This window comes from Sorex araneus, chromosome 1 (assembly GCF_027595985.1).
Source record: "Sorex araneus isolate mSorAra2 chromosome 1, mSorAra2.pri, whole genome shotgun sequence".
Lineage (NCBI taxonomy): Eukaryota > Metazoa > Chordata > Mammalia > Eulipotyphla > Soricidae > Sorex > Sorex araneus.
Window position 1 is genome coordinate 122,956,629 of NC_073302.1, and position 23,982 is coordinate 122,980,610.

Here is a 23,982-nt window from a genome sequence, read left to right on the forward strand (position 1 = left end):
TTGATTTCAACCTGCATTTTAAAGTGGTGCTTACAGAGCTTATTTGGAAAATGTGTACGAATCATTTTGTTCTAGGGTATTAACATTTATTTTTTACTATTAAAGGCAGAACTGAACCGTTTCCAAGATACAAAGAGATTCCTTCAGGATTACTACAGGGGAATGGAAGGCAAAATTCCAGTGGAAGACAATAAGAAATTTATTCGAGTCCCATTGATTCAAGGAGACAACAAAGACCTTGCAGAAAGCCAGGTTAGGTAAGGAAGGCTACTTACTACGTTGTGTTGTCACTGGTGTGAGCATAAATCTTTGTGATTTGTAAACTGAATGCCACTGAGAGGCACACTCCTGTGTTTGAGAATCTAAGGTCCAAAAAGTTCCAAAAACTTTTTTTTTCGCTAGCTTCCATGTAAATATCTATGTGCATTATTTTATGACATTTATAAGAGAGTATTTACTGGTTTTCCTGCAGAACTATAGTACATTTTATTATGAACCAATTCTAACAAACTTTACTAAGGGTGCATATTTTAAAAACATATAATATACTTCAATTCTGTATTCCCAAACACTTTTGGTCTCTAGGGTTTTTCACAAGGGATTGTGAACTACTACCACCTTAAAAATAGACCCTGAACTTCAGTTTTGTGTCAATCTGTTTGTGTGTGAGAGAGAGAGGGAGGTAGTAAAAAATAGAAAGTAGGGCTAGAGAGATAGCACAGTGGTTAAGATAGCACACTTGTCTTGAATAAGGCAGACTCTGATTTGATCCCCAGCATCACATGGTCCTCAGACCATCACTGGGAGCGACCCTCAAGCACAGAACTGGGGTTAGCCCCTGACTGCCAACTTCAGGTGGCCCAAACCCAGGTCCTACATGAATAAAACTGAAATTGTCTTTTTTCACAAGTAAAGAAATTAAGAAACAGTAAAGAGAGACATTTACAGTTAGAATTTTTGTGAGACTGAAAAATGTTAATAGTCATATATCGGTAAGAAAATTAATTTGGTGTTAAAAGTAAAAAAAAAAAAATCGGCTTGTTTTTTTTTCAGAGCCAAGGAGAGAGTTCCAGGGTTGGGATGCATGCCTTACAGGCACAGGGCCTCAAGTTCGGTCTGTGTCACTGCATAGTCCCCTGAGGATTGTCTCCCATGTCCCCTAGCATTGCTGGATTCTGGGCAGCACTGCATCATGGGGTATTACACTTGAACTCCTCAATACCCTGGGCTCTGTTGGGGAGGACCCCCCACAACTATATATATTTTAGTAAAACATTATTCTGAAGTGTGCATGTGTATAAATAATTGTTTTTTATAAACAGTAGGTACTGGGAATAGAGAAAGGGCAGAATCCAATTCCTGAGGATCTGCGGACAGATTAAAAAAAAATGTCTTAAGGAAATGAGGGGTGGTGTCTGTGGTGCGACTCCCACATCGATAGAAGAATCAAACATAAGTTCAAAATAAGTCATATAAATAAAACTCAAACTTCCAAGTTAAATGAATTAGTTAAGACATGTTGGGCCAAAGCAATAGTACAGTGGGTAGGGAGTTTGCCTTGTGCACAGCCAACCCAGTTTCCGTCACTGGCATCTCATATTGTCCCCAGAGCACTGCCAGGAGTGATTCTTTATTGCGAGCCAGGAGTAACCCCTGAGCACCACCAGGTGTGACCCAAAAACCCAAACCCAAAACATGTTAATAAAATGAAATTAAATAGGTAGCACAGCAGGGAGGGTGTTTGCCTTGCACGCGGCCGACCTGGATTTGATCCTCAGCATCCTATATGGTCCCCCAAGCACCGCCTGGAGTAATTCCCGAGTGCAGACCCAGGAATAATCCTTGAGTATCGCTGGGTGTGACCCAAAAAGTAAATAAAAAATGGAATTAAATATTAAAGTAGTATTTTTTCATGATTAATAAGCAGGTCATGAGAAAATAATATCTATGAAGAGGGTAAAAAGGAAAGAAAATAGATTTTGCGAATGATACGCAGGTTCTAATGTTTATATAGAGATGAGTTATGTATTAAAAGTAGTATATGCATCTCATTTTACAAACTGGCTTGGTAAAGGTGCAGGAGTTGCACAAACTAAATACAGGTCTGAATATATTTGAGGTCATGTATTTCCAGGCTTACTCACTTCATTCATTTCTATAATTCTGGACCTGTTTTTCACTAGTATCAGTCAAGTGTATTACTTACTTGTTTGGGAAAGTCATCCCAATCCACTTAACCAAAGATTTTCTTTAAAGTAAGATAGTTGAAAAGATTATAGAAAAAAAGAATTCCTCAAAGCATTTTGGAGGTTCTAGGGCCACACCTGCCCAGAGGTGCTCAGGGCTTGCTCCTGGCACTGTAGTTGCTCAGGGATCACTCCTGGTGGGTTTGGAGGACCATATAGTATGCTGGTCGCACCTCTGTTAGCCATGCTACATTAGAAAGCACCCTACCCACTGTACTCTTAACTCCATCTCTGATTTTCTAAAACATTTTGTATCAGTTCCAGGAGTCAAATTTGTGGTCTAGTACCAGATTCAATTATCACTCTTATAATTACTATACAGTATTATAGTGAACTGTTCTTATTTACATGTACTGTTTTAATTGTTCATAGTGCATGTGCTTATTTTATTTGTTTTACCCTTCCTGTTCCAAAACATATTTGAAATTGCCTGAACACTATGTCCCAAAGTCCATTTCTTCTCTCTCTAGACTTTTTTCCATCTAGTCCCATCATGTTTCTGTCAGAACCAAGTGTGAAAAGAAAATACAAAGGAACAGTGTGTACCTCTTCCTGCTAGTAATAGAAGGGAAATGTTGGACTCAGCAAGCTGCTGAAAAAGAACTTTGAAATTAAAAGCAATAAAAAAAAAGACCAAAGGCAATATGAACCATGGGAGCCATCAAAAGCAGCCAAGTTTTAATGTCTAGAGTAGCAGCATATTCTGTTCTTAGTACAAAATAGCAAGCCAGGCATAATGGAGAAGCTATTAATGTTGGTTAGTAGAGTGAAACAGGCAAAAGAACAGCCAGTTCTTATTTTCTGAAAAACATCTCTATACCAATCTCAACCTCAGATATTGCTTCAGAATTGGGATGTGCGTGTTGGATGTACCCAACTCAGAGGAAATCTCTGGCACGACATATCCCCGAATGCCTCAGGGGTAGCCCATGTTATCCCTGCCAGTGTAGAATTCCAACAGCAATTCATCTCATCACCAGACCTCACACTGAACCACTGGTCCAGTTAACTACGAATCCCAGGTATTGTCCCTGCCCCACAACAAGAAGTGACATCCAGCTATGTTTGGATTGCTTTTTCATGCCTTATTTATATACTCATCATTTATGCTCTGGATAATTTTGAAAACCTTTTTTGTTGTTGCCATTTGTAATCCATTCACTTTCTATAATCACTAAGAATTAATCCTGAAAATTATGTTCCCTTTGCCCTTCTTAATAAGAATTCCCTATCCACAAAAAGACATATTAATAGTATTTTATGGTCATTTTTTCTTTTAAAGCGTTCCACTAGAAGAACTTGGAGAATTGTGATTAAAAGAGACAAAAATAATTTAAATAACATGGTCCCAAAAAATAGAATTCTAGTCAATTAAATCTTTTTATATCTTTCTGTTCATTTGTTTTCCAAAGAATTCCTCTAGTTCCTCGAGTATCCATTTCTCCAGATTCAATTCAACCCAAACCCAAAACAAAAATTGAGTTCGCTCTAGAAAGTGTAGAGACAAGCTATGAATCAGATGAGAAGCTGATAACAGACACGTGGCAGCAGGTCTCTTTAGCAGTGTCTCAGATGGTAAGTAATGCTTAATGCTACAGTTCCTTTTGGGTACTTTCTTTGGTAATTCAGTCAGTATCAACATTGGCAATATGCTATGAATTTACACAATAAAAATTTACATAATATTTGTTCACAAACGTGCTATAAATTTGTACTGAGTGTACAGCTGGTGCATGCAGATCATAATTCTGACAGTCACTGTTCCTTCACCCTCAAATCCTGAGTCGTGAAGTTTCCATTTCTGATCTGTGTCAAGCCCTTGAGTTTACCTGACTAAGAATCATTTGCTACAAAATGATGCCTCAATCAGTAAGGAATCGTATATATTATGATTATATACGATTCCTATTGCCTAATGGCTTCATAGCTTATACACTACCGGGGTACCACAGAAGCAGTAAAACATCACAGGTTGACTTGTCCAAGTGGCCCTCTTGCATTGCTATCCCAGAAAAATGAGGGAGTGCTGCTAGGAGTAACCCACACTCTGGGATGTCCTCACCGTTGCTCAGAATCTTCCACTAACCTGAAGCAACTAAGGACTGTATTTCATTTGAACCTAAAACAGTATCAACTTATCAGAACACTAAGTGGAAATGAGCTTGCATACGTTTCTTGTGTGCTATCAATTCTTCTGGGCATTTCCAAGCCCCTTCCTGGCCCTTGGTTCCCAGTGTTCTTTCCTCTGGCCTTGTAAGAATGTGGCCTCAGTGCCTCTTTTCTTCCCACTGTCTTTCCTCCTTTCTTTCCTCTTTTCTTTCTTTCTTTCTTTGGTTCTCCTTATTTCATTCTTTACTCGCTCTCAAAAGTGGCCATAGACATCTTGATTCTTTGAAAAAATATATGCATATATATGTATATATAATTAGGGGCCTAATAGTACAGTGATTTTCTTGCATACAATCAACGTGAGTTTGATCCCCAGTACCCCATATGGTCCTCCAAACCCAGCAGGAGTGATCCCTAAGCACAGAGTCAAGAGTATAAGCTGAGCACTGCTGGGTATGACCCCCCAAGTAAAAATAATTGATTAAAAACATTTTAGTTTTTAGGTGGATTTCTGTGCACTCAAGAAAGGGAAATGGAATAAAACTGTATAGCTCAGTGAATCCACCTAAAGTAAATACTCATAGACCACCATGCAGGGGAGAAACCAGAAATAGGTGCAACGGCTCAATTCTTCTCTACCTCCCAGTTTCATACGCCATCAACCACAACAAAGAGATCTTCAATCTCTCCTTTTCAGTGAGCCTTTCATTGATATTCTCAAGAGTTTTTATTACCCAGGCCTGGGTACCTCAAATATGTATGTCAAAACAGAGAAGCCTGTTTTATCTGTTGGAGTCTTCTGCTCAGTCTTAAGAGATTCATCCCATAATTTATCTGTTCATTTCCGTTGCCATAAAATTCTGTTTGATGAATATATCACAGTTTATTTAATGAGTTTGCTATTAAAATGCATTCAGACTTCCGCTTTGGTGCCATTGTGAATTTCGACGCTATAAAGATCTTTGTGTGTGTGTGTGTGTGTGTGTGTGTATAAGCTCTCTTTAGTGTCAGTAGACAATATTTCGGCTTTCCCTACTTTACAGAAGCATAATAAGTTAACTGACAATATATCACAAATTACATTTGCAATGTTGCTCTATTATTCTGTCCTTATGCCGAAACTGAACAATATACCATTTAGTTGTTGTCTGCATGAACAAACCTGCTCACCTTTTCATCTCTCAAGAGCACTTTGGCTCTTCTTGGCTCATTGCCTTCCCATATAAATTTTCAAATCAGCTTGTTAAGATTCATGAAAATGTTGGCTGTAGATATTTTACAGAAACTATTTGTCATATTATGAAACTTTCATTTTTCTACTAAGATCATTTTCACAAATTATATTATCAAATGATTTCTTAATCTGTTGATATGGTTGTGGCATTTTCTCCATTTTATGTTAATGTAAAATATATTGACCAATTTTCTAATGTAAAACTTATATTGTATTTCCTGAAATAAGTCCATCATTGTAATGAAATCATGCATCCTACATGTTGCTTAATTTTTTGGACTAATTTATTTAGGATTATTGAATCTTTGTTTATGACGATAGAGATTATATATTTTCTCTTGTTCTGTCCTGTGAACAATTAGCATCCACTAAAAATAGCCTCATAAATCAAGTTAGGATGCAGTTCCTCTTATTTCAGTCTTTGCAAGATTTTGTGAGAACTGGAAATCTTTTTTCTTGAAGTATTCTCTGAAATGTGACATTTGCTAGGAAACCATCTAGGTCATAGTTTTGTAGGAAGTTTATAGAAGAGTTTTTGTGACCTCCTTCCCCATCCACCCAAACCCCAAGGATCCATTTTCCTATAATAGTATAAGATTCTTTATTTTTCTCTTCTCAGAAGAAACTTGTGTTGGTTTTTGTAAATTTTATTTTGCTAGAAATTTTTCCACTTGTAGTTTTCCAATTTAGGCAGAAAGTTACTGAAAATGTGCTCTTACATTTGGATGATATACCACAGTATGTTACTTATTTGAGCTCTCTGTTATTTCTGATGCTGATTCTTCTTTGGTCCTTCCTTGATAGATTTATCGTAAGTTTTTTTCAAGAGCATACTTTTATCTTCATTAATTCGAAGAGTCTACTGAAGAGTCTATTTGAAGAGCATACTCTTAACTTCATTTATTTTCTCTACTATTTTTTCTTACTTTTATTTTTTTCTCATTAGTTTTTGGATTAATTTTGTCTTTCTTTTCTAGGACTTTGAAATAGATGACAGTGTTAATTATAAGTCATTTATTCCTAATATTTTTATTTGCCATAAATTTCCCTCTGAAACTTGCTTTCACTCTGTCTCAAAAAATTTGTTATTCTCATTACTGTACAGTTTAAAGGATTTTAGAAATATGTTTAATTTTTAAAGTATTACTTTATTTCTAGATTACTGTTTAATAGAGGACAATCTCATTGAAATTTATTTTGTGGTTCATATATTGTGATAAATTCTGTTTGGAAATGTACTGTGTATACTTGAGATAAGTGTATTTTATGACATATACATTATATAATTGTCATATGAATAATTATATTATTTTTTCTATACTTAAATACAGGGCTGGGGCGATAGCACAGCAGGTAGGGCATTTGCCTTGCATGCAGCTGACCCCGGTTCGATTCCTCTGCCCCTCTTGGAGAGACTGGCAAGCTACCAAGAGTATCTTGCCCTCACCACAGAGCTTGGCAAGCTACCCGTGACATATTCTATATGCCAAAAACGTAACAAGTCTCACAATGAAGACGTTACTGGTGCCCACTCGAGCAAATTGATGAGCAATGGGATGACAGTGATCCAGTGATATAGTAATACTTAGATATAGAAATTAACATGTAAAATATTTTAAATTTTATCAATTGATAAATTTGTCTTTTTTTCTCTAAATCATCAAAAATGATGACTTACTATGATATTGAATTTACTAATGTTTTTTATTATCTTGTTAATTTTTTGCTGTTTCATTTTTGTTGTTTTGTTTCTGTTTGGGAGCACACTCAACTGTGATCAGAAATTAACCATAATTCTGTGCTAAGGTATCACTCCTGGTAGTGTTAGGGGGTACATGTGTGGTGTTGGAGATTGAAGCAGAGTCAGCTATATGCAAGGCAAGGATCTTAACCCCCTCCTATCTCTCTGGCCCCTAATTTTTGCTTTATTTATATCTAAGTTTATGCTTAAAATTTAGACCTAATTTCTAAGAAGTTAGTCCTAATTTACCAATTTTAAATTGTCAAATATTTTTGGTAAATCAAATGTTTCCTAGGCAATATTTATCCATAATGCCATTTTTGTAAATTATTATACTTTTAGTTATTATTTACATGTTGTATGTTTTTTCATTTCTCTATTTTCATTCTTTATCTAGCTTTCATTTATTGCATTACATTGTCTTATAAGTCTGAAAGTGATATATTCTACTGTTATTCCTTTAGTGGTTTCCTGATGAGCCATATCATGCATTATTAACCTACAAAATTCTAAATATTATTTTGTCAATAATTTTTAGTGTTATCCATAGAATAACTAGTAAGTAAATTTGTGTATATTGTTTCCAAACAAATCTAAGGAAAAAAAGTAGTTATTTAAATTTTCAATCCAAAAGCAAAAAGACAGAAAGGAATTGAGGACAATAATACAAATGGAAAACACGTGGTAGTGTTGAAGATTTACACCCCAAATATTTATGCAACTAAATTAAATTAAAAAGGAAAATTTATTCAAGGAAAAGGATTTATTGTTTACAAAACTACACACACACAGAATGTCTATGTGTGATGTTGATGCTGATTCAATGGTGATGCTGTTGTTAGCATTAATGACATTGGCAATGACAATGATTACAACAAAACCACAACTAAACATGAGATAACAGCAATCTGGATCTAGTGGTTCTAAAACTAACATGAAATATTATTATAAATTGATATATATGTGTGCAACTTAGCAGCCTTATGAGTCCCATCAAACTTACCTAGGGGGAAATAACATTATAAGATATGTAATTAGAGGGCCAGCAAGATAGCACACAATTGGAGGTAGTTAACTTTCAGGCAGCTGACCCTGGATTTTATCCCCAGCATTGTCTATAGTCCTCTAAGTTCCCTGAAGGAGTGACACTGGACACAGAGCCAGAATCCCTGAGCACCACTGATTGTGGTTCCAAAATATCTCAAATTGTTAGTAGAAAGAGCATCATACTTCGGACTATGGTGGAGAGAGGTATTAGCTCTTTGAAGGTAGACGTGGTGTGGTAATATTTAATCCCTAAAGTATACAAATGACTACACTCCAATTGTCCAATATTACCTTAATTAAAAAAAGATAAAAGAATGCTAACTATGCTTTAAATTATGTGGCTTCAGAAGTATTACTTAACCACCGTGAGTATTTCCTTTCTTATCTATATCATGGGAGACTTTCTATCTTTACGTTCTTAAACCATTGAAAAGATCCAGTGAAATAAAATCTATACATGATTGTAAAAATTGTAATATAATTCTAATATGTTCAATTATATTCAAAATTATATCATGTCCCTTGATGACTTTTGAAAACCAAATAGGAAGCACAATAGGAAAGGAGTTGGGTTGTTTTTGTTTTTTATTTTTTGCTTTCCTTGGGTCACACCTAGAAATGCACAGGGTTTACTCCTGACTCTGCACTCAGGAATTACTCCTGGTGGTGCTCAGGGGACCCTATGGGATGCTGGGATTCGAACCCGGGTTGGCCAAGTGCAAGGCAAACACCCTACCCGCTGTGCTACCCACCCTACTCATTCTAGCCCTGGGTTTTATTTATTTATTTATTTATTTATTTATTTATTTATTTTTGCTTTTTTGGGTCACACCCAGTGATGCTCAGGGGTTAACTCCTGGCTCTGCACTCAGGAATTACTCCTGGTGGTGCTCAGGGGACCATATGGGATGGTGGGAATTGAACCCAAGTCGGCCTCATGCAAGGCAAACACCCTACCTGCTGTGCACCAGCCCCTATTGCTGATAATTTTATTTCTAGCCTTTATATCCACTTTTTTATGTTTTTAGATGAGTTTTTGTGACTTTAGTTTCACATCATCTTTAGGGAACTTTGAGTTCTAAATATGACAGACAGGATTGGGTAAATTATTACAGGGAAAACAGTACCAGCTGAGATCAGTACAATCACAATACAAGTCCATTTAAATATGTCTTTTTCTACACAGCAGTTTTACCAAGAGCTATCCATTTAGTATGCTATGTTAATTTTTAGCAAAAAAATTATTTTAATTAGAAGGTATGCAATGATTTCAAGGAAATAAGTCATATTTAACGCCCACAATATCAAGGGATTGTTTCTAGAGTTTTGTCAGCTTTAGAAGCTAGATTGCTGGGTGTATTGTGCACCGCGTTAATTTTTGGAGAAACCCAGAGGTCTTGGAGGGAGGTGGACCAGAAAAATGTGGATGGCAGTAATTATCATTCATTATCATCATCATCATCACAAGATTGTTTACAAAGGAGAAAAATCCAATTTTAAAGAAAATTGCTAACTTACTGTGCTTTGCAAGAACAGATTCAAATCTGAATTGCTTGCAATTTAGGGGGTAAATGTTAACAAGTTTGCTTTCAGCTTTACCAAGAATTTGAAAGTACAGTATGTATCATGAAATTCATTTTTTATCAAAAGAGCACCCAATTTAAAAAAAAAGTTTACTTTCCGAAACTTCCTATATCCCTCTAAGATTATTCTGATATTGCAGAAATTGTAGGTGTATTCTTATAGAATATAATTATTTGTGACAAAATGTCATCAATTCATAATTATTTCCTGGGTAATCCCCAATGAGCATAGCTGCTATAGAAAATATGAAGAAATAGGACTGACTCATCTCTTGAGCATGTTAGAGCCCGTCCAGAGAGTTGGGACAACGAAACTCATATAATAGTTAAAGACCATGAGTATGGAGTATGGCAGGAATTTGGAGGGGGCAGGAATTGGTTGGTCTAGCTTACCCATTAGACTCATATTCTTTGAGGAGAGATACTATGCTTCAACTAGCTTTCTGTTTATCCTCATCCAACTGTATTTTTCTCTTCTTATCCCTCACCCAATTCTCCCCATAAATAATGTCAGATTTGACGTTATGTAAATACACATAAATTCATATATAATCTACAAATAACATCTTTTATTTAGTTAGTTTTGCTTTTCAAATAGATACATCTCCACAGACTCGCATTTCCTGAGTAGTTGCCTTGGTGGAGATGCTAAGGTTTCTAGCCATATGTGGCTATAGTTTCTTGTTGCTTTTATGGAACAGTCTTGTGGCGTGTGCAGATTTTCTTTCTTCCTCTAGGGACCTTTTATTCTCAGCACTCATTTCTTAGCACCACACCCGTGGATGCCACTCTCCTGCAGTAGCATCTTGACCTGAAAGGTCAGCCAATTCAAGTGCAAGCACAACCCCAAGATTTGTTTCCTCCACTGCCTAAAACCCAGAGAACACCTCCCAGGAGAACCGGGGTCATCCTCGCAGGACCCCAGCCTTTCCCATGATCAGCTACTGCAACTAATCTTATCAACCAGGACATCAGGGAGAGTAGCAGAAAGCGTCTGCTAAGATGGCAATAAGCTGAAAGGTCCGAGAGTAGGGCAGCTAAGAGTCCAGCAGGAGATTAACTTGTGGGACAGGTCATCCTCAGAAACGGCACCTCTGGGTACAGCAGGTAGAGTGTTCCCTGCTGTACCCAGAGGTGTCATTTCTGAGCATGACCTGTTCCATGAGCTAACCCAAGCTCAACCTCCAGCACACACTGGGTTCGAACAACCCAAGCTCAATCCCCAGCACACACGGGGTTCGACAAGCCCCACAAGAAGGGATGTCTAAGTACAGAGCCAGGAGCAAGCCGTGAGCACTGCCAGCAATGGCCCAAAGATGAAACAAAAAGGGTCACATTTTTCTGGATGGTATTCTGGTGTTAGAGCAGAATGAAGCCCAGAATTCAAGTATGCAAAAGCCCCATTTAACATAGAACACGTATGCACCAAAATTAGTAGGGGTGGATGAAAAATCTTTATACTTGTTACGTATAAATTATTGGCATATGTGATATCCATAAGCAGACGCACTTTAAAAATTTTGTTGTTGTTTATATGTTGGGGTGCCGCACCTGGTAAAACTCAGTTTTTACTTCTGCCTGTGCACTCATGGATCACTCTTGACAGGCTCCAGGCACCATATGAGGTGCGGGGTTCAAACCTGGGTTGGCCACATGCAAGATGAGCGCCCTTCCCCATCCTACCCCAGTGGCTGTGGCCTCAGCAGACACACTTTAACAGGATTAAAATTTCTGTGAGAGATGTGATTTGGAGAAACTGTCTTTAAAACCCTCCTATAGAGAGGTCAGTAATAATATAAACATAATAATTTCAAATAATAATGATAATAATTTCAATGATAATAAATATTTAAAATGCTGTTTAGGAAATGCCCCATTTTGAAGGCCAAGATATGGTAGGCATTTTGAAGACAAGCATGTATAAAGTATACAGAGGTTGAGATGTTAAAGAAAAGATTGGGGGATCAAGAGATAGTCCAGAGGTCATAGGTGTGGGGTCTACCTGAGATAGATACCCAGCACTCTACAGTCCCCCAAGTATTGCTGTCTGCATCCCTGGAGGCCACCACGCTCTAAAAACTGTGACCCTAGAGACTTTAGCATCACTGAGTTGGCCTGGCTCTCCCTGACATCACATCCTTGGGCCTTCCTCTGAATTGCTAACCAGGTTGGCTGAGAGTCTCTGGTGAGGTCCCAGAATTTCCTGGCAAATCCCTCCATGCCCTCAACCCCTGCCAAAAGGAAAAAAGGAAAAGTTTGAACAACTGTGGACTGGTCACAATCTTACAGTGACGAAGGAAAACAAGGATGTTTTGCAACTTCGGAGCTAGAAACTGAGCGGTCTCTGAAGGGCTGCAGAGAAACCACTTCTTGGCTTGGGTCAGATTTTTCACTCGAGTAAAATGTCAAGTGAAGGCTCCTAAAGGCCCAGTGTAGGGCAGGGCATGCTTGTTTGCCATGAAATGAGGTCCTAATGGAACTTGGTACTGACAAAATGTAAATGGCTCTTGTATTTCATAAACATCATATTCACTAAAAAACTGCTTTTTTATGCAACCAGGTGGCTGCTGAAATTCATCAAAGATTGGAAGAAGAAAAAGAAAGCCTGCAGGTCGACCAGAAAGAAAAACCTCCCCCAGTGACTATGAATAAAAAAGGCAAAAAAGAGTCACCCAAATTAAAAAAGGAAGAGAAAAAAGGAAAAGGTATTCATTCATAACACATGTTTTCCAAACTCTGGATCCTTCAGCTTCTTCTTGGTAGTAGAGAAGCATTTAACTAACCCAGCATTTAACCTTAGCCCCTAAGCTACTAGAATGCCATTTCTCCAGATGGCAAGACCCAATCCTCTATTAACCGGTGTTGCTTGGTAACTAATAATGAATCCAAGTCCTTGCTTATCCAAATATACAACTGTATCCAAGAGTGAAAGTCAACCTCAAAGGCAGTTTTGAACATGTTAAAATAATCCTAAAATGATTTTATTTAATCTGAAAACTGTGAAGTCACATTTAATGCTGGCTCTAGTGACTAAGAGGAATCCATCTTGGCAGAAGCTGTCATGGTTCAGGTCCTTCCTGTGAGTTTCTCTTTGAGGTAACATTTTTCCCTTGGTCTTATTCTGAGATGTGCCATTGAAGAACTGCAGCTTCATCCTTTTTTTTTTTGAGGTGATAAGCACAAATAATTATTCTCTATACTGAGTCCCAGACAATCTCTGTCCCGTCTTGTAAGGGTTATTCTCTCTGTAGGAGAACTACCAGTCCTTGCCCTGTCTGAAGGGAGGGGGAAATGTTTCCCACATCAGTTCATTTATTTAAGCAACTGTGAGCAGATTTAAGAAAATGCACTGAGGGAACCAGAGATAGTACAATGGGTAAGGCACAGATTTGATACCTGTCACGCCCTATGGTCCTCCAAGCCCACCAGAAATGATCCCTGAGCACAGAGCTGGAAGTAGGGCCTGAGCACTTCCAGACGTGGCCCAAAAGTCAAAAAAGAAAAAGCACAGAGAGTATGGGGCACTCAAGCAACACTTTGAAGCAAAGGAAAGCATAGCACCCCAATTAAGAACATGCCTCATGAGTCCGTTTCAGAAAGTAAATATAACACAGAAAAAGAATTTGAGGAAATCTTCATTTACTTTCATGGAATAACTGAGCACAATCCCTTAATGTTACAGGTGACAAAAGAGGAATTCAGAGATTTGCCATTGTAGTTGATTCTATTATTGCAATTGCCATTGCCAATCTTTCTATGATATCTTGTTTCATTTTATCCTTCTTGATAAGATTTTAGCTCCTCATGTCAGACCTTCAAGATGTACAGAACTGAGTGTAAACTGAGACTGCAACTTGAATCACACTTTGCCTTAAGGGCATATTCTCAAATACTGACCAAGTTCTTACTTTTAAATACTCCTTTTCAATCACTGAAAAGCTTGTAGTTCGGTGATAGTTAAAAGATAATTTAGTAAGTGAAATATTTTTTTTTGGTTTGGGGGCCACACACAGCAGTATTCAGCCAATTTTGTCCTGACTGTATTCGGGGATCATTTCTGACTGAGGGCTGGGGACCATATAGAATTTTTCAAGTCAAATCAGAGTTGGCCACATACAAGGCAAACACCCAGTACATTATACTATTTCTCTGACCCAGATGGTAGATTCTTGGTTAAGCAATGTTTTATTTATTTATTTATTTATTTATTTATTTATTTTTATTGAATCACCATGTGGAAAGTTACAAAGCTTTAAGGCTTCAATCTCAGTTATACAATGCTCGAACACCCATCCCTTCACCAGTGCACATATTCCACCACCAAGAACCACAGTAAACCTCCCCCCTACCCTCCCACCCCCCAATCCCCCACCCCGCCTGTGTAGCAGATAAATTTCACTTTACTTTCTCTTTACTTTGATTACATTCAATATTTCAACAAAAAACTCACTATTATTGTTTGGAGTTTCCACCCCCCCCCCAAGTCAGACCTGTTGGAAAGGAAGCATTTGATAATTTGTTTTTTATCTAAGCAACATTTTAGCCAGAACTTCTTGAGGTTCTTTTTGGTCTTGATGAGGACATGAAGAACACTTCTAATGTAAACATACTTCATAGAGTCAAGCTTGTTCACATGACACAATGGCATCTACATATATTGGAATTTGCTCATTTCTGTCCCTATACTTCGATCTGCATCTCTTTGAAGTGTGAAATTGGGTCATGTCTGCACTTTTGGTACTTTCATTTTCCCTTGCCTCTACACAGATGTGAGAGGGGAGTTGATATGCACAGTCTAGATTCCACGTGGAGAATTCTTAAGGAAAGATGATGAAAGATCCATTTAATTTGCATTCATGATGTCCAAGTATCGGATGCAAGCAAGCATTCATTCACAGGCTACTAGTTGATTCTGCATGTTTAATTGTCCTTTCAGGTAAACCAGTTGCTTCAGCTGAACACTCTCCTATAATATTATCAGCAGAGGAAATGGCTGAAATGGAAAAGAGAAATGAACTGAGGTCCAAAATAAAGGAAGAACATTTTGCTTCCCTGCAAATTGAAGGTAGCAGTTGGAAAGAGCTCCAGTGATTCTTTTCGGTAGAAAATAAATGTTAGTCTAACAGCTCATATTAGACTCGTCAATTGCCTCAAAGTGTATATGAGACACAAAGCCAACCTGATAAAATTTCAACATTTAGTTGTTTGAGTTTGTGTAACTGTATGAAGACTAGAAGTGAATATTGTATTATTTTTCTGCTGTGGTTTCCAATGAGAGACTCTAGGCAAGGAAAGCTTTGGCAGTCATTAAGTTCTCAAGGAATTGAAACAAATAAAGTATGCTAAGGAGTCTATGCAATTTTTATAGTAAAAAGAAGGCTTGACCCTACATAAAGTAATGACTTTGTCACAATAATAATTTATGCCTTCCACTAGAAAAATCAACCCTTTCCAAGGAGCAACAAGCCAAGCAGGAGAGTTCTTGGGAGCAGAGGCTATAGAAAAGCCTACAATGGATCCATAACATTTAAGGACACCCTCCTTTTACAACAAAAACTTACATGACATATTGGCAACTCAAAATGCTATTTTTGTTTGTTGGGTTTTGTTTTTGATTTTGTTTTGTTTTGTTTTATTTTGAGGAGGAATTTTTATGTTTTAGTTTTGGGGCTACAGCTTGTGGTGCTCAGGGGTTACTCCCAGCCTTGTGTGTGATGATTTTTTTCAGCAGTGGTCAAGAATCCATATGGCATCAGGGCTTCCCACATGCAAACCATGTTCTCTAGTCCATTGATTGAGCCATCTCTCTGGTTCTTAAAATGGAATTAATTTTTTGAAATGGTGTTGTTCTCACTTTATTTTTATAAATATTTTATAATTTTAGTTTATGATTATATTTTATAATAATTATCATTTTATATTAATATTTCATAATAATTATTTAATTAATATTTTATAATAATTGTTATTTAATAATTGTTTTATAATTATTTTAATGTAGATAGAAGCAATAATCATTGATATAATTCTAGAGTTGAAATTGATTAGAAACCTTCAATATTAAAATTAATAAGTATAACCCAGCCACATCCATGCTCAAGGCCCCTCTCCACACGTTTGGACGAGCCTCACGCATAAAGGAACTGGCAGAGGAACCCAGGTGTGCGGGACCCGGGGCTCAAACCTCCAAGCCTATTCCAATCAGGACTGGGCCTCTTCTGCCCATCCCCCATTTTCCAGTAGCTAGGCGGTCACACCCAGAAACTGCCCCCCCACCACCTCGTATAATCCTATCAATAGCCAACATCCAGAGAGTATAAAATCAAGCTCCCGGAAGTGACATCTTATAGTCTAGTTCTCCCTCTCAGAGAACCTGGCAAGCTACCCAGAGTTTCCTGCCCACATGGGAGAGCCTGGCAAGCTCCTCATGGCGTATTCATCTGCCAAAACCAATAACAATGATGGGTCTCATTTCCCTGACCCTGAAAGAGCCTCCAATGTGGCACCATTGGGAAGGACAAGTAAAGAGAGGCTTCTAAAATCTCAGGACTAGGATGTATGGAGACGTTACTGAGACCGCTCGAGAAAATGGACGATCAATGGGATCATCATCATGATGTTTTTGTTGATAAAGCTATTTGTTGATAGTTGAGTCTTCTGTGTCAAAATGGAATTTTTAAAAGTTAAGACACTGAAAGCATCTCATTTTAAAGAAACTATGATAACATACTAGATAATGAATCCATTAAAAATTAATAGCAGGTAAGCTGGAATATTTTAACTATTCAATGGCAATTAATTATTCAGGTTGTTCTTCATTTCTGCATCTCTCTATTTCACCTCTCCCTCCAATTTCTACCATGTGCTTATGGAAATCTAAGGGTAAAATATGAAATTTTATACAAAAAGTATTCTGCAGCAGAAAAAAATATCAAAAGACATGCCTCTTCTTTGATGTGTTCCCATATCTGATTTCAGTCACTATTTTTCAGTTCTTTCAGTACATAATCCATAGTGCAATTAACTCACTTGTTAACCAACATTAAAGTCAACCAATATTAAAGGTTGACTGAGTTTCCACAGAATCATGATATGTTCAGTGGTAGTTGCTAGAAATATGTAGATACTTATGCACAAAAACAAAATAAGGTAACAAAATTCAGTTTACAGGAAGAGAAATAAAAGCAATCAATTATGATATCATATTGGAGATGGGATTATAGAATACATAATCTTTAGTGCAGCTAACTCATTTGTTCTTCACACATTAAAGGTTGACTGAGTATTCGCAGAATCATGATATATTCAGTGGTAGTTGCTAGAAATATGCAGATACATATGCACAAACACAAAATAAAGTAACAAAACTCAGTTTACAGGAAGAGAAATAAAAACAATCAGTTATGATATGATACTGAGGATGGGATTATAGAACAAAGGCAGGGAAGGGAACCAAGAAAATAGCCAACAAACTGAAGCTTGGTCAAACTGGGAGGCAAAGTATTTTTGAACAATTCCTTTTTTAAAAAAAAGATCATGATTTAAATGGTATCAGTATGAACATTCTAGGCATACCATGCCATGCTCCTCAGACCTCATCAGAGTGCCCATATCCTACCACTATTGTCCTTAGTATTGAGGGTTTGAGGATCCACAGCTGAGGAAATCCAAGCTGCACTTGGTCCTAGGCTGGCATTCCACTGTCTGGGAGGGAATATACATACAAAGCAGAAGTAAGATTGTTCTCACTTAGAGCTGCCATGAAAATTATGCTACATGTCCACTACATTACTGATGAGTATAATAATATGAACATTAGGTGAATTTGGCTATAATTTCAATGTTGTGTGGTCCAGGGTCAGTGGTTGGACATGTCTGGGGGTGCTTGAATATGGGACCCAATTTTCAATAACTCTTTTGTGTTTCTCCAGAGTAAAAAAGCTTCCCCCTTTTTTTTTAATTGTCAAAAGAGTTTCTAGAAGATGCATTAACACTTGAGCAAAACTGGGAAAAAATGGGAGACTTTTGTCTGGGAATAAAATCAGGGTGAGATAAAAACTAAGCAAAAGAAAAATTGCATGCAAGTAACTCAGGAAGGGCTTTGAGACCTGTTTGGGCAAGGAGTGAGAAGGGGAATGTGGAAGTCACAACTTAAAGGAGCACTGTAGCCTCCCAATAAACGACCACGTTTCCCTAAGGGATTTTGGAAGCAGGGAAGAATTCTAAGCAAAGAAACAGATCAGATGTGCAAGTGAGGCAGGTCACTCCGGAAAGTGAGGAGGTGGATTTAGATTTGCTGTGGGCGAAGAAATTTAGAGAGAGCAGTACTGAGTTTATTGCAGTAGTTCAGGTGAGAGGCTTATTTCAGTGACCCCCACAAGCAGTGGAAATGGAAAATGCCCAGAAAGAATATTAAAAAGATATTTTAAAATAAAACTTAACAAAACTTATTGCATGTCAACAATAGCTATACCCATTGGGATGAATAGACTTTATCCTAATATTATCAGTGCTGAGATATGCAATGACTGTCCAAGAATCTAAGGCAAGGAGATCATTAAGAGATTTTATACTCTATCCCTTTCATAAACTCAGAAATCACCTATGGGTATTTTCCCATTCCAATTTTCCAGAAAATTTTTTTATAAGTTACAATAAGTGTAGAAGTCAGTTACTGTTTTAATTAAAATAATATGAAATGTTACTGACACATATTATATTTTGCTTCTCAGTGTGCTATATATCTATCTATATTGGTGTATTGAATGTGCACCCTAAGACTTCATAAAGAGAAGCATTTTTAGCCCAAAATTAAAATTGTTAATACTTCTATGTAGGCTGTACATAATAAGAGTGTGCAAATAGCACATTTTAAAAATATTTATTTCAATATTTTAACAGAGGCAAATACATTATTCCGACTTCAACTAATAAAGACAAAAGCCTTGGGCTTCCTTCGAGATTTAACAACAAAGGCGGTTAATATGTATAAGCAAATGGAGCATTGGCTTGGTCAAAGGTACCTGAAAGAAATGGCCAGGTAAAGTACTGGAGGCTTCTCTCCCAACCCACCCCCCAATTTTATGCATTGAAGGTATAAAGCCTAAAAATTTAAATTTCAACAAAAAATGACTATCACAGTATGTTAATTTTAGCATTTATTTCATATAGAATTAAGAAGTAAAGGAGAGGCAAGAATGAGTACAGCATGTAGGGCACTTGCTTGCACGCTGCCAAACTAGCTTTCATCTCCTGCATCCCACGTGGTTCCCAGAGCACCTCCAGGACTAAATCCTGAGTGCAGAGCTAGGATTAAGGCCTGAGCATCACTGAATGTGGTTCCATAACCAACTCCCCGACAAAAACATAAAAGAGAAGTCTTTCATTGCGATGAGAACTCTTACAATTTACTTTTTAACTTACAAGTATACTATACAGTAGTGTTAACAATAAGTCATCCTGTTTTATATTAAATCCATAATATTATCTTATAATTCGAAGTTTTCCCTTTTGATGGTCTTCATTCAGCACCACCTACCACCAGTAACCACCAAACCAACCAATCTGTTTGTTCTCTGAATTTGGTTTTTTGTTTGTGTTCAGCTTCTACATATAAGTGAGATCACAGAAGCATTTCTTTCTGACTTATTTCATTTGGACACCATTGTCCCCTGACTGTCATCCAGATATCTTTATATGAAAATGTCTAGTTAGGTCCTTTGCCCATTTTTCAGTTAGATTGTTTTGTCTTATTTATTTGTAAAAGTATATTATATATTTTTTATTACCAACTCCTTAGCATATAAATGGCTTGCCAATATTGTTCTCATCCTATAGTGTTTTTTGGTTTCATTTTGTTGCTTATTTTACTGTGCAGAAACTTTTTCATTTGGTGTCACCGACCCGTGCAGTGGCTGTGTCCTCTGGTGCTTTAGGGATGAAAAGTCGTTCCCCAGCTGATGGATTGAAGAACGGTTCAAGGGGCTGATAGCCAGTGACCATGTTGTTGAATTCAAACAGTGCGGACATAGGGAAAGAGAAACTGTGCGAGGTGCAAGGTGGAGGGACAGGGATAGAATGGGAAACAATGCAGTAAATTATTAACAGACAGCTGAAATTAAGGCACAAAGGAGAAGTTAAACATAAGTATGGAGTGCCCCCTGGGAAACTGGGAGCGCCTCAGGAGCACTGTAATGGGTGGTAACAATGATTGATTGCAAGATATTCCTGTTTGGCAATCCAATTAGCATAAACTCTCTTTGAGGGAAGAAAGGCAGACCCTTAAACTATGGAGGGACTTAACTAGAATTTGTAAATCAAAAAAATTCAGTGACAAAACCCAGATCATTTTTCACCTCTTTTCTTGTAGATGAATGGTTCCTGATCTTCTTATCAGTCTTTAACTTATTTCCAGTTAATTTCTGTGTGTAAAATGAGAGCCCAATTTCGTGGGGGTTTTTTGTTTTGTTTTGTTTTTTAACGTGGGAATGCTTGGATTTCCCAACACCAGTTAGTGGAGATGGTCTTTACATGGTTGACCTTTAACTCGGTGGACTTTCTCATTGTCCATGACTAGTCACTGCATGCCCTCTGCTTTACTTATATAACAAAACCTTCTGCAAGACTATTTCGGAGATTTCATCTTACTATAGTTTGCCATAAACTTCTACTGAAAATTTAGAAGTTGTTATGTACAAAGGGTACAAACGGCAAGTATTCTCAGAAACAACTCCCAAGTAATATATATAGTTTGAGGAGATGTTTACTCTTATCTTTGATTCATAATTAATTTTTTATTGTAAAACCTTCAGTTAGTTTCTTACAGCTGTTGCTTCAAAGATAAAGACAAAACCAAAAACATACCTTGTAGTATGGTAACCTTAAGGGCAGTAATGCTCAAAGGAATTTTGCTATTAGATAACCATGCATCATTAACAGTGGTGATCAGTTCCATTTTCTGCTTGCATTTTATATGTTAAAATACACTTCTTTTATTCTTTGGATTTAAGATTTCAATATATATGATCATCAAAAATAAAATCAGCTTGTTTTTGTCAGAAGTACTCATATTTCTCAGATTTATAGTATATATAGAGTATATTTAATAATATAATCATATAAAAATTAAAAGTACCTTATATTGTCATGTTTTAAACTGATATATTATATGAAATATATTTATAGATATATACTTACATAAATATAATGACACATGTATTTTATGCATCTATAGGTGTATATATATTACCCTGCCCTCTGGAAAAGGTAATTCAGAAGAATCTCAAGGGATTGGAGAGATAGTATAGAGGGCAGGGTTCTTGCCTTGCATGCAGACAACCCAGGTCAATTTCTATTACCACATATAATCCCACAGGCATGACCCCTGAGCACAGAGCCAACACAGAGCACTGCCAAGCATGGCCCAGAAAATATCCAAAATACAAGAATCTTACAGCCTGTTAATGTGCATATATGCCTCCTGTTTTTATTATTGCAAAGATTTTTAAGTGATATTTTTTAAATGGAGTTATCAGAAATTCTTTGAGCTTCAAATCTTGCCTTTCATATTCCTGGCATTTTTTTCCCTCCCAATCTCGAGATTGCATTGGTAACCCTCCATTAGATGGCATGCACCAATTTTGATAAACTGGATACCACTGGATCTCATTCTGTTTGGAGTCCTTCCTCTCTTTGATAACTGTAGTTATCCAGTGCCCCTCCCTCTGCCACTTATTGCACAGATGTTCAGGCATAAACTCTGGGTCATACATATAAATGCTTAGTATGCTGGAATTGGATTCAAAGGTGTCTTTTGAAAGAAAGCAACTATGACTATTAAAGTTTTTTTCACCCTGTGAATATTTTGGTGTTCTTGTGTCATATAAAATCAGGTCCACTGTGTATTTTATGTAACATTAAATTTTTTCAAGAGATAAACAGGATATTTTCTGTAATAAAGTATTATCAAACCTATCATATGTAGCATTGCTCTGGCTTTTCTAAGTGACCTTTAATTAGGGCTATAACTATAATCCCCCAGTATAGGTTAAATCCATGTATTATGTAATTCCACATTAATAGCCAAAGGGACCATGGAGTAATGTGTCACTGACTTGATAGTGAGAGCACTTAAGGGCTTACCCCAAGACCTATGGCTAGAGGGTGGCTAGAAACCCATGGAATAAACGCTCAACTTCTAGAGTTTTTTGAACACATAATCATTAGTTCCAACCATGATTTAGCAAGGAGGTGCTTAACTAAGTTAATAGCAACACTGATATTACTGTTCAGGAGGACCATTCTATCTCCCAGTCCCCCTGCTTCCAACAGTAAGTTATATTTACTGTTTATTCCTTGTGCCTGCCACCAGAATGTTAAAATTAAGTCACCTACTACCCCATAGTACCTTCCTCCATTATCTCCACCTGGTAACATTTTCTCTTGATAGTTTCATTGACCATATTCCAGGGTTTGTTTTCATTGTAATTATCTAACCCTTTCGTTTGTTTGTTTCTTTACACTCTGCTTAAGAATGTGAACATCTGGCATTTGTCTTTTCCTTTCTGACTCACTTCACTTAGCACAACACCCTCCAGATCCGTCCAAATTGCAGCACACTGCAAGGTTTTATCTTTTTCCTCACAAATAAGTAGTAATTCATTCTGTGTGTCTTCATATGAGCATGCCTGTGGTGGGGGGAGGGTGCGCATGCATGTGTGATAGAGACAGAGACAGAGAAAGATAAGGAGAGAGAAATATACCACAATTTCTTTATCAGTGGGCTCTTGTGTTATTTCCAGGTCTTAGCTATTGTAAACAATACTATAATGAGTGTAAATGTGCATATGCTTTTTAAATTAATCTTTTTGTAGTCTTAGGGGTAGATCTCATGAGTAGAATCTCAGGGTATAATGGAAGTTCCTACATTTTTTTTTTAGAGCAGACTCCATTTTTGTTCAGGTTTGTATAAAATGTATGACTATTAACTTTGTCGGAAGCATGTACTTTCCTTTTAATCTACATTTATTTGTGTTTTTAAAATTAACTTGAGGAGAAATTAGAATTTTTAAGTATAAAGATGGGATTTGCCTGACCTAGTTATACCTAGATTGTGTAAACCTTGTGCATATGTCTTCTAAGCACACACCAGGAATTGAATTGTGCCTTTTATAAGGATAACCTCATTCATTTTTTCCACTTTCAGTGTGGAAAAATTAACTGAAGTAGCTCGCTACCACATTGAAACCTCTACAAGAATTCAGAATGAACTGTACTTAGGCCAAGAAGATTTCTTCATCGATGGCAACATAAAAGTCTTTCCAGATCCCCCTCCGCCAAAACGTCCTCCACCTGTTGAAAAGGAGGAAAATATCACCCTGACCATTAAACAGCTAGACAATCTTCGGAATCAGTTCTTAAGCATCGCACCTAAAGGTAGGAAAAATAACAATTACAAGAACACAAAAAATATTAAGATATACCAGGCTAGCAGTCACTTGTTCACAGATAGAATCAACCTCTTCAGGGTGCATGGTTCTAAAATAAGCCTTTGATTTGTTCAAGTTTACCATCATCTGTTGGCTTCTTGCCACCTAGGTCTGATTTAAACAGAGAGAAACAATATTAATTCTTTGAGAATGCGGTGATTCCCATTCTTGGGAATTCTCCTCTCTTCTGGTTCCTACACCCCTGCTAATGTTTAGGGAACTATGTGGAGCTGGGAATCGAAAGCGAGGCTAGTGCCAAAAGGACCATTCTATCTCCCCATCCCCCTGCTTCAAGATACTCTTTAATGACACCCACAGTTGACAGCATGAATAATTCCACAGATTGCACAAGATTGTCATCTCTGTTTTTTAGGCCTGGACATGGCGTCACACAATAGTTGAACAATTTTCCTGTGGTCATTCAGGACTCATAAGATTCCAAACATTCAACCCATATATAGAATTAACCTGCCTCTCCTATAAAGGTCTGTTTTCTCTTCCCAGCATCTCTTTATTTGTTGGAAAAATCATGACC

At 37.2% G+C, this 23,982-nt stretch overlaps 1 protein-coding gene across 1 annotated transcript in view; it reads left to right on the plus strand.

The window, feature by feature from the left end:
- Positions 1–23,982, plus strand: part of SPEF2 (sperm flagellar 2) — a 179,381-nt gene that overhangs the window by 115,316 nt on the left and 40,083 nt on the right. The window contains exons 25-30 of the mRNA XM_004605550.2: positions 106–257; positions 3,659–3,821; positions 12,521–12,665; positions 14,897–15,025; positions 18,862–19,000; positions 23,165–23,394. Of these exons, the coding sequence (XP_004605607.1) occupies positions 106–257; positions 3,659–3,821; positions 12,521–12,665; positions 14,897–15,025; positions 18,862–19,000; positions 23,165–23,394 (958 nt within the window). The remainder of the gene's footprint in view (positions 1–105; positions 258–3,658; positions 3,822–12,520; positions 12,666–14,896; positions 15,026–18,861; positions 19,001–23,164; positions 23,395–23,982) is intronic.